At 34.8% G+C, this 11,787-nt stretch overlaps 1 protein-coding gene across 5 annotated transcripts; it reads left to right on the forward strand.

Moving 5' to 3' along the window:
• Positions 1-443: 443 nt before the first annotated feature.
• LOC108460524 (uncharacterized) lies at positions 444-10,647 on the forward strand. Of its 5 annotated transcripts, none has more exons than XM_017760040.2 (18): positions 449-931; positions 1,669-2,146; positions 2,478-2,569; positions 3,351-3,515; positions 3,619-4,012; positions 4,306-4,424; positions 4,500-4,572; positions 4,661-4,881; positions 4,967-5,011; positions 6,285-6,360; positions 6,600-6,791; positions 7,554-7,657; positions 7,784-7,871; positions 8,441-8,578; positions 8,751-8,876; positions 9,543-9,713; positions 10,120-10,179; positions 10,264-10,647. In XM_017760040.2, exons 1-18 carry the CDS (start codon positions 891-893, stop codon positions 10,375-10,377), a joined length of 2,697 nt encoding a protein of 898 aa, XP_017615529.1. In that variant the 5' UTR covers positions 449-890; the 3' UTR covers positions 10,378-10,647. The 5 variants fall into 5 exon arrangements, with proteins under 5 accessions (XP_052883252.1, XP_052883253.1, XP_052883254.1 ...); XM_017760041.2 differs by having other exon boundaries at positions 450-931; positions 1,672-2,146; XM_053027292.1 differs by lacking the exons at positions 8,751-8,876; positions 9,543-9,713; positions 10,120-10,179; positions 10,264-10,647 and adding an exon at positions 8,286-8,361 and having other exon boundaries at positions 444-931; positions 8,441-8,574.
• The last annotated feature ends 1,140 nt before the right edge of the window (positions 10,648-11,787 follow it).

Below are 11,787 nucleotides of genomic sequence, written 5' to 3' on the forward strand. Positions count from 1 at the left end.
GTTATAATATTTTAGTCACTGAGCTGTTAATTGCCATTAATGTTATGTTAAAACATCATTTCAAACAAAAATTTTAGGTTCAATTATACAATTAGTCTCATATTTTAGGTTAAATTGCTCAAAACGAAAAAATATGGAGATCAATTGTATAATTTAATTTAAATTTTTTGTTTAAAATGATGATTTAACTTGTCACGTTAGCTTACTGTTACATCGTTAACTGTAATTAACAGCTCAATAACTAAAATGTTACAACACGTTAATATAAATGACTAAAACGTAATATTTCAAATATAAATGACTAAAATATAACTTAAAATAAATAAAATAACTATTTTAATAATTTACTCTCGATAAAAATACTAACTATTAATAACATTAGTAAACTTAAACATTGCGAAAAACGATTTACCTTGAAATTTTATGGAAGGTATTTTATTTATTCATGGAATGTATAGGTTTGGGCTTGCATATTTTTCCAATAAAAAAAGATGAAAATATATTCTGTGTATAGCAGAAACATCCTTACGGTTCTTTAAACGAAATTGTATCTACTCTCAGATCGCTAATCAAAAGAATTTTGTTACGGAAAAACATAAAAAATTTAAAACGGGAAGAACCCTTTTCTGGATTTTTCAGTTTTCAGAAGGAATTGGAGACACAAAATTAAAAATTAAAAATTAAAAATTAAAAATTAAAAAAAAAAAGGGAAAGTCCTTTCTGTCTGTTTTGTGATTACTGGTTTCTCCACGTCTACGGATAAAAACAGTAGCCTCTATTTCCTCCGCCACGTCTGCCTCTTCGCAAACACACTCCATTTTCATTTTCTGCCATTTTTCCTGCTATCCAAACGCCTTCAGTTTCCTCCCTCGATTGCTAGCAACTTGTACATGTCGGTTAAATTTCATCACCACAGCTTCGTATCTTCTAGGTATTTAAAATTCTTCCTTTTCATTTTCCCTTATGTTTATTGTTTTCACCTAAGGGTTGTTTAATTTTGGCTCTGTCCAAGTAATTTAGGCTTTTATTTGTGATAATTCCGTATAAAATTAGTCATCGAAGCTATTAATCTTTTTATTTCTTTCTCTTGAAAATGTGACGCTGAAAAATGTTACGTAATGGCGGAAAAGATTTGAACTAGTTTTTAGACAAGTTCTCGTTAATTCATTAATTAATATCTCTAGGCCTGATTGATGGCGAATTGTTTCGTTTTATTTGCAAACCAAACAGCTCAATGATTTTCTTCTCTTTTCTTTTAAGAAAGAAGAAAAACCTGCCAAAGCTCATGGCAGTTTTTTGAATTACTTAATTATGCTTGTTCAGCGTTCACGGGTAAGTTTAAAAGTTAAAAGTGAATTACTTCCGAATTTTAGTGATTCCCATTAATTAATGGGCTGTTTTATGGGATTTTAAGTCTAAAACTTTTAAACAAACGATGCAGTAGTTGGTAATGCTTCCACAGAATATATTGTTGCTAATTCAAATAAATAGTTGTAGGCAGAAGTTCCGTTATTGTTTGCGGATTAAACTAGAAACACTCTAGGGGAATGGAAGAAATAAGAAAATGCCTATTACACTAGCAGGAGAATTAAGTTATCTGCTCTTCATGGTATTCCTTTATCAATTTTCTATGAAAACGCTTGCACCTTGCTGGTTGTGGTCTTTTAGCAGGTCTTCAAATCCATGGCTTTCATGGAATTCGTTTGGATCTCATGTTTCTTGCAAAAGAATGGCTAACTTGGATTATCTATTGATGAATTGGGGTACTTTAAGGAAGAAATATCTTATAAGGCAGAGTTCATCAGATAACCACAGGCTGTTAGGTTATAGAAGACATTATTCAGCCTTTTGTAAATCAAGACGGGCAGGAATCGGTTTTCCTCTAGCATCAGCTGAAGATGGTGTCACAGTCAATGAGAGTCCGCAAACCAGTACAAGTGCAGATGTAGATGAGATAAGGGTCCAACTGAATCAATCACTGCATGGTGAGGATCATAGTAATGGACTTGTTCAATCTTTACATGATGCAGCTCGGGCTTTTGAGCTAGCAATCAAAGAACAAAGCTCATTATCAAAGTTGACTTGGTTTTCGACGGCATGGCTTGGTGTAGATAGGAATGCATGGGTGAAAACACTCTCTTACCAGGTTTGTCTTGGGTTGTTCTTTGAGCTTAAAAATACGCTAATTTGATGCTTTTTTGCCCCCATACCGGCTCTCAGGTTTTGATTCTTGTAACTGTAAGACTATTTTGTCATTTTTTTCCCAATGCTGATTGTTTATTTTGCACACACTTTCTTTTCACACAACTGAGAGGTGTGATTAGTTATTTTTCTTTATTTCTTTAAATATAACCTTGTTTATTTTACCAGCATATTTAAGAAACAATTTTTTCTTGTATGCTAATACACACAAAAAGTATGTACGTGTCCTTCCCAAGAAATGTTTGAGCAAAGTAAATTTTCATGCATTTTCTCAGGCTGCTGTTTATTCTCTACTGCAAGCTGCAAGCGAGATTTCATCCCGAGGTGATAGTCGAGATAGGGATGTAAATGTTTTTGTCCAAAGAAGGTAGTGCATTGCATAAATTTTGTATTTTTTGCAGCTCATTGGTATTTTACTTTTCGTGGATCTTGTTCAAATGTAGGCTATTTTGTGTCCTGTTCTAGTTTTATTGTATTTATTTATGACATGTACCATCAATTTGCGTAAACACTTTATGCTTATCATTCATTAGGAAAAAATGAATATTTTCTCACCTTGAAATATGGTTTATATTATAATGCTTTGTTATTTTGATTTGGGTGTGAGTGTTGTATAGGAGTATGTGTCCAACATGGGTGGATAAATTTTTTTTGAAGTTAATTTTTTTTTTTTTTTTTTGTGTGTGTATTTGGAGGATCCTTGGAGGGTCATATCCTAATGCCTATGTTCAAATATGTGTCGGACATTGGTAAGCAGCATGGTTATAATTGGCAATACAAGTTACATATTTGTTGTTGGGGTCTGAATCATTTATATGTGACTTGCTATCCTTTGGTTGTTATATAGTACTTGGTTATTTCTGCAGACCAGTATGACAAAAGGAAATTTTGTTTTGTAGTGAAATGTTAAGCAAATAAGGCTTGGTAGTTAAGCAGCAATGTACTTTTTCTTAATCATGGAGGCAAACTACTTTGTAGTACTTGGTTATTTCTGCAGACCAATATGGCAAAAGGAAATTCTGTTTTCATGTTGCTCATTCGTGTGTTTCTAATAAAAATCCAATTAGATAATGCTCTCCTAACCTGTTTTTATTACTTCCCTTTCTATAAAAAAATTTCAGCATTTTCTAACAATCTCATTGGTACAGTTTGTTGCGTCAATCTGCTCCCTTGGAGAGCTTAATCAGGGAGAAACTATCAACCAAGCAACCTGAAGCATATGACTGGTTTTGGACTGATAAAGTTCCTGCTGCAGTGATCTCTTTCGTAAATTATTTTGAAGGAGACCCGCGATTCACTGCCGCCACTGACATGTAAGTAATCACCTCCTTGCTTCTTCGTGTTAGGCTCTTTATGAATTTCTTGATTCTTGTGAAACTTGTGGTGATATGCCAACTATCTTAATCTGCTGCCTAGGTGTGGGAAAGGCAAGTCCTTGGGTGTAGGAAGTGCAAGTGACAAAGCTCTTCTCATGCTTGCTCTGACTTGTGTTGCTGCAATCACAAAACTTGGTCCTACTAAAATTTCCTGTGCCCACTTCTTTTCTATGATTCCAGACATAACTGGTAGACTGATGGATATGCTGGTTGATTTTGTTCCCATACGCCAAGCGTATAATTCTATAAAGGATATTGGTCTACACAGAGAATTTCTGGTCCATTTTGGTCCCCGAGCTGCAGCATGCAGAGTGGAAAATGATCAAGATTCAGAGGAGGTTATTTTCTGGGTGGATCTTGTACAGAAGCAGCTACAGCGAGCTATAGATAGAGAGAAAATATGGTCAAGGCTAACAACATCTGAAAGCATTGAGGTTTGGAGTTAGAGCTTATGATTTGTTTACAATTTGAGTTATCATGTTGTCTTTTAATCCCTGAAAATGGCATCTTGGTCAGAAGTTCTAAAATAATCTACCAAGTCCATATCTGTTTCTGCTGAATCTATTATTACAAGATGTTTAAGAACCACACCCTTTAAGAATATGATGGCTAAAATTTGAGAACATGATTATTGGAGGATAATTTGAAGTATGGTGGACTGTTAGTTATATCCATAGTTTTTGCTGTGCTAGAGCTTGTCATTGAAAGTAATACTAATTTCTTGCAGGTCTTGGAAAGGGATTTGACCATATTTGGCTTCTTTATTGCCTTAGGCAGAAATACACAGGCTTTTTTATCTGCTAATGGATTTGAAGTTATAGATGATCCTATTGAAGGCTTTATTAGGTATCACCTCTCTATTATGATTGGATTTGATTCAATGGCTTAGTTGTGATTTAATTCAATATCCTTTTGTCACAGGTACCTTATTGGTGGCAGCGTTTTGTATTATCCTCAACTTTCTTCCATAAGTTCTTATCAACTATATGTAGAGGTCAGTGCGCATGTTTTTATGGTAATACCTTTCTACATATATGTTTCATGATGGACTATGAAACCTTATCATACATTTAATTCATTAGGTTGTGTGTGAAGAGCTGGAATGGCTTCCTTTTTATCCTGGAATTGTTAGTGCGTCAAAACAGTTTCATGGACATAAAAGTGCACGAGAAGGTCCACCTAACATTAAAGCTATTCCCCTAGCATTGGATGTTTGTTCTCATTGGATGCAGAGCTTTATTAAATACAGTAGATGGCTGGAAATTCCTTCTAACGTTAAGGCTGCAAGGTTCCTTTCTAGAGGGTAATGGAGTTTAAAGTTCATTATTAAAAACCAATTTGTATCTTATCTCTGTTAAGTAATTATTATTGCTATCTTTATTGTCTAGGCACAATAAGTTGATGGTATGCATGGAAGAACTCGGGATACCAACGTAAGTTTTGGATGTTTAACCAGTGTTAGTTTTCTTTCCTTAATTGTCTCTCTCTCTCTATAGGGCGATTCTGCCCTTCTTTCTAGCACATAGCCCCACATGTCTACCCACATGAGAATTCACTCTCATACTCATGCACATGCATGCTTGCTTGAATTTTTCAAACATTTAAGTAGATTTCATTATAGGATGTCTGTCAGTTACTCAAAAAGTGGATACATGTGAATCAAATAACCTGAACTAAGCATCTGAGAAAAACATGAAGAATTGAAATTTCAATGCACATTTTAGAAAATTTCTACCATTTAGGATAACGCATGTTTGTTTATCTGCAAAATTGCAACTAGATGTGTACTTATGAGTTATAAGAAAAATAAACAGAGTAAATGTACAATATAGTTAGATATCCAGAATTAAGAACACCTGAGGGAAACAAACCCGAAGCTTGCTGTGTTTCAGATGGAAGAAAGAGCTTCAAGGCACACTTTAGAACTGAGGCTCCAGAAAACTTAAGAAAGCGCTATCTGCTGATAAATATAAACGAGTTAAAAATGTTTGCAAAGGATTTAGAGGGAAAACATTTTCCAAGGCATTTTTGAGTTTCAACATGGACAATTCTCATCCTTGTGTTCTGTTGGTCCCTTCTTTTATTTGCTGAAGTAATAAAATCAGGGCTAGTTTTGAGGACTGCCAAGTGCATTATCATGTTTCTGATATGGTTTTACATTGACTTGATCTGATAAGATGTTCGTTTGATGCTACTGCAAGACATTTAGTTGCTCAATTAAGTTCAGTCATCCTCATTCACAATACTCTATGCTAAGAGCTAAAGAAGAATTATCTTGGACTTATGATTATTTAGCCATGAGATTTGACTACAGGGCAACCTGTTAATGTATTAGTGGTCATGGTTCTGCTTTGTAACTTTCTATTGTCATAAGCTCTGATAGTTCTTCATCTTTCCTGTATCCTTGAATCTGTAAGTTCTTTTATCACTTCCTTTCTGCATGAAAAAGTGTCTGATGATTGAAGCCAAGCCAGCCCACTATTTGTATTACTGGAATGTACCTTCTCTTACAGGGATAATTTTCTTTTATGTTTGTCATTTTATTTATTTTTGGTGTTGTGCAAAAATGATGCGGTTAGTCATTGGATGTCATGTCTATTACCTGCTTCTCATTCTCTTCTTATAAAGTCTTGCATTTATTGGACAATGGTGCTTTATATCTTATTATTGCTGATTGCTGACTATACTTGAGAAAATGTGATGCAGAAGGGAAATCGTTGAGACTAATGCCGTTGGTAGAACTGGATTAGCAATTGAGAAAGAATCAGATTCGTTTGATAAGGTTCCTCCTCCCTTTGAAATTAGATTCATTTGAAAGTAAATTACATGTAGTTTGCAACTTGCTATTGTGCCTATGCTGGTACTATATGCTCTAGCATATCTGTTGTTAGCTCTTGTCCTTTTTTTATGGATCCTAGGAGGAAAGGAACTGTTGTTCTCATAGGTCCTGCAGTCCTAATGTGTCTTTATTTTAAAATTGTTGAACGGTTCTAATTTGCAATGACATTATGTTGTTTTCAGGCATTAGAGAGTGTGGAAGAAGCTCTGAAAAGGCTGGAAAACTTGCTTCAAGAGTTGCATGTTTCAAGTTCATCGGCCGGGAAAGAGCAATTACAAGCTGCTTGTTCTGACCTGGAGAGAATAAGGAAGCTAAAGAAAGAAGCTGAATTTTTGGAGGCATCTTTCAGAGCAAAAGAAGCTTTCCTTCGACAGGTTTCTTCCTATCCCCTCCTCCCTCTTTTTCAGTTATTCTATTTGTTTTTTGAATACCATATGTTCTAATGGTGCCTTCACTATGAAATTAATGCCATGATGTCAAGATGGTTGGGCTTTTCAGTTCCTTAAGTAGAAGATAAATGCTTGCCTTTTGGCTTAAAAAAGTGCACTTTTGTGCTTGGCCTAGCATAACTAATATCATGGAGTTACTTACGGGGCAGCAGTACATTAGCCATGGATTACAGACTTGGCTATCCCATTTATTTTCTTTTTTTTAAATCAGGCTGGCTTTGCTACAATCTAAATAGTCTGGTTCAAATTGAAAATAATGTAAAACTATGGGTTTCTTCCCATGTAATTGGGTGTTTCACTTTCTTTCTTGGCAGCTCATGCCCAACTCTTGAATTTTGCATCTATATTGTTCTTACTTACTGAGTTGATCTCACAAGTCAAGTGACACCAATTCTAACATGAAAACCACTTATCCTAAAAATGACAAGCAAAAAGGATATGTCTCATTTTTGTTTTACTTTTTAATAATACTCAATATTCTTTATTTATTTATTTATGAAGACTACATTTTAAAAGGGGGGGGGGAGAGAACTACAATTACATTAGAGAACTCTCTCTTCCCTTTTAAAACACTTTGGATTTTTATTTTTATCAAGAACATGAAATAGTGGGCAAATTCAAGTACACACTATACAACATATTTTTCAGTTTAGTTGCAATTCATGTAAAATCATTATTCCCACGCAGGAAGAGGGAGATGGGAGTTCTCAATCCTCTGTCAGTGAGCAGCAGCAGTATCCAAAGGCAAAAGCCAGAAAGAGTGCTATGGTAACAAATGATAGAAGCAGCAGGTAGCAACTTCTGCAGTAGATTGTAACTCTTGCCTACTTTTTTTTGGAACTTGTCTTTTATTCTAATTCAAACAGTTCAGTATTCTGCTACTAATGCCTCTTTATTATTTGTCTTTTTACTCTTAGAGTTGTCAATAAATCTCGTGGGTTATGGAGCTTCTTACACCCTTCAACGCGGAAACCTGACACCGAGTCATCAGCTCTTGAAAAATCGGTATGACCTGTCTCTACAAGCATCATTTTACACTTACTGATCTTGTGCTTATCCTCTCAGTGTCAGACTTTTTCTTGTTCTGTTCTCTTTCACCATGCAGGACCTGGCCTTAAACTCTAATTTCAGGGTTCTTAATGACTAGGCCTTTCATTTCTAAAAATTATATCTTTGAGCTGTCTGTGTGGTTGCAAAGTGAGACTTGCTTTCGGCATTTGTTTCAATAATAAAATATTATAAAGCTGTGACGTCTCATCAAGCTTAAGTTGTTTGTATATTCGGATGGAAGATTGGTACTTGAGCACTGATTGAAAGTTTGAGGGTCTGTACTCTAACTAAAAGTACAGAGAAGTTTAGGCGTGTTTTCTTAGTGATGGACCTGGAAATTTGACCAAATTATGTTTAAAACAAAAACAGTGCTTTCTTGGATGCACAACAATGATAGAAAATTCTTGGCTTTTGAGTTCAATTGTGGTAACACAAATTCCTGAAGGTAAAACATTTTTTTGTGCTGTTGGGAATCTCAATGTTTTTATTTAAGTTAAAGGTACTTGCAATTTTGTTATATGCAGGGAAATGAATTTGTTGAGCAGAATGCTTCTAATATTGGTGGTGAACCAAATGAAATCCGCCGCTTCGAACAATTAAGGAATGAACTGATTGAGCTTGAGAAACGTGTTACAACAAGTGCTCAGACAGCATATGAGGAGGTATGCTCACTCTGTTAATGTTTGTAGTCCTGTAAATTCAATATAAATGACGTGCTCATTATAAGAACAAGAAACATGATGATGCATAATAAGTTAAACCTTGACCTTCAGAATAGCTTTGATTCTTCATCCATGTTTTCTAACTTGCTTTTCCTTTTTCAAATTTGGTCAGGATATTAAGGTTACAGATGGTTATCCTGGCTCTATTAATGATGCTGGCCATGCTCAAGTGGTTGAGGTTCAGAAGAAGGAAAGTATTATTGAAAAATCATTGGTGAAGATAAAAGAAACAAGCACGGTATGAATATCTTGTGGATTTCCATAGATAAAATAATTTAGTTTGACTAATTGATACTAAACTTTTCAAGGGCTTTCAGAACTTTTCTAGATAGTCCATGGCAGATCTTATTTCTTTTGGGATAATACATGATAGGGCTTTTTGGGTTGGTTTTAAGGGTAGAGGAACTTTCTGCATTTTAAATTCTAGCATATGATTTGTTTTCCCATTTAATGATAACTCAGTAATCGTAAGGTCTTATCTAATGGCATCCAACAGTTTAAGCTCTTATTTTATCAAAATTTAGGTGATACTGTCTGTAATTCTGGTTTCAATTCCTGGTTCTGCATGCCAAAAATTGTTACTTTATGTAATATTAATGAGTGTATTTAATCGTCTGTCCTTTCTTTGTGCCATACATGACATGGGTATATGGGAAATTTGTGCAATAGGTTACATGTGTTGCTGTCTCTACAGACAAGCTAACTTTTGGATTGTTCATATTATTATATTACTCCTTTTACTTAAAGGAATCTGAGAAGAATTAAGGTCAATTTTTTTAAATGATCTGTGTCGATTGTTTCAAATTCTTCTGCAATATTTCATGGTCTGACTACTTTTGTGGTGTATCACTGTTTCAAATTGAGAAGTCATGAGATGTCATCTGAGTCATTTACCAATGAGCAGGATGTCTTGCAAGGATCTCAGCTTCTAGCCATTGATGTTGCGGCTGCAGTGGAGTTGCTTGGAAGGGCTCTGATAGGGGATGAATTAGCAGAGAAAGAAAAGAAAGCCCTCCGCAGAACCCTAACTGATTTAGCATCAGTTGTTCCAATTGGTTTTTTGATGCTTCTTCCTGTAAGTTAAAATACAGTGTTCTGTCAACAATGTCTGCCAACGCATTGCTGATTAATCACTTTTGCCATCATGGAATCACCTCTTAAATTATCATCTGGGGTCAATAACAAATGCAAATAATCTAACCGCATGAGTTGGGGATTGAAAATTGAGTTCAGAGAGAATACTCTTACTATAATTTCATATTGAAGCCCTTGTTCATGTAACTTATAACAGTTTCAAGTTTCTCTGGAGGCTTTTATTTTATTTTTTATTCTTTTCTTAACTATACAAAGTAATGAAGCATATATAAACATCTAGCATGTAGTTAACTTTTGTTTGCAACATTTCCAATCATCTTTTATTTACAGTTAAATTTATCATCAAGCTACTGTCTTAATCTGATAGTTAAAGTTATGTCCTGCAGGTTACAGCTGTTGGGCATGCAGCCATTTTGGCTGCCATTCAAAGATATGTCCCATCCCTGGTGTGTCATCTGTCTTGTTAATTGTCTCACTTTGAGCATTGAACATCTTGTATTCTCAATGGTTAATAATTGGTTTTATGTCAGATACCATCCACATATGGATCTGAAAGGTTGGATCTCTTGAGGCAGCTTGAGAAAGTGAAGGAATTGGAAACCAGTGAAGCCAACTCTGAAGAAAATATAGAGCAAGTAGCCTGAATAGCAGTGGAGATCTTGCACAGTCTTCAAAATTGAAACAATTCTCTCCATATATGGTAACACAAATGGCTTCAATTTATTTGTTTTTATTTCTACTTTTTTTTTTTTTTTTTTGTTCTGTTGGTCCTCCATCGCAGTTTGGGGATTACCTCTGTCAAGCCAAGAGAATTTGAAGGAAAAATGATAATATTCTCTATTGATTTGATTTACACGATATATACAAAATACTATAAACTCTACAAGGAAATAATATAAAGTCTAATATCTAAATATCAGCTAGAATTCCCAAATGTCAACATTTACAACCTGTTAAAACTCCGTAAGTTGGAGCATAAATATCATACCTAGCTTGTTACATAGGTATTAAACTTGATTCCAGTAAGGCAGTTTTGTGCAAATATCACCATGTTGGTTTTCGATTTTTAGGCAGTTTTGTGCAAATATCACCATGTTGGTTTTCGATTTTTAGGTAACCAGGTGAAATTAGTCCTTGAAATATTTCATGACTTAAAATGGCAATCATCTTAAATGTGTTTTTTTTTCGTTCATGGAGTACTGGAATACTGGATTTGAGGCAATGTGAAGAGTAGCCTAAATATTGTACCGTAACTTTGTCGGTAATGAAGTCTAGGTCTTTTGTTGTAATAAGATGATGTATCCACATAATTTCAAGACAGATTTGAGTCATGGCTTTATATTTTGATTCGATACCAAATTCCCTCGAACAAATACATGATAGATCTGTAGTAGATCTTCAGTCAACTTTGGGTCTTGCCCAATTTGGGCATCCATGATTTTTGTACAATATACCCTATCCGAGAGTGGATGGAGTTGACATAAATTAGGTGATAACATCAACCGCATATTGTGATACTTGACGAGATATCGTGAGACGGTTCGACTTTCCTACCATTCTTCTATACCTCTTAGGGTCTTTAAATTGATCACTATCATTTTCTGTGAGATGCAAATCATGAATCATAGGCGTGTGGCATGATTTGGCTCCTATTTTTCATATGTTTCTGTTAACAAGTCAAGCACATTTTATTTGAGACAAAAGTATCTCTTTTTTACTCCTTGTTACCTCCACTTTCAAAACATATTTCAGCGCCCTTAAGTTTTTTGTGTGAAAATTAGTATGACGAAATGAATTAAAGAGTCAAAATTCATGCAGTACTGTTTCATATGATAATGATGTCATCAACATATATTACTAGAAGAATGGAGTCTGTCTTAGAATTTTTGTAGAATACTAAATGGTTGCATCTGCTGTTCTTCAAACTAAAAATCCAAACTACTTCATGAACTTCACAAACCATGCCCGAGGGCTTTGTTTTAATTCGTACAAGGATATTTTTTTCCTTATAACGAACTTTCCCCTACCCCCCTTAAGAAATGAATCACGGTGGT

This window comes from Gossypium arboreum, chromosome 4, assembly GCF_025698485.1.
Source record: "Gossypium arboreum isolate Shixiya-1 chromosome 4, ASM2569848v2, whole genome shotgun sequence".
NCBI classification, from domain to species: Eukaryota; Viridiplantae; Streptophyta; class Magnoliopsida; order Malvales; family Malvaceae; genus Gossypium; species Gossypium arboreum.

Bases quoted from the DNA above. Each gene is read 5' to 3' on its own strand.
- LOC108460524 (XM_017760040.2), top strand. From the start codon at position 891: ATGTCGGTTAAATTTCATCACCACAGCTTCGTATCTTCTAG. The intron at 2,570-3,350 runs GTAGTGCATTGC...TCATTGGTACAG, and splicing joins AATGTTTTTGTCCAAAGAAG to TTTGTTGCGTCAATCTGCTC. The intron at 4,013-4,305 runs GTTTGGAGTTAG...AATTTCTTGCAG, and splicing joins CAACATCTGAAAGCATTGAG to GTCTTGGAAAGGGATTTGAC.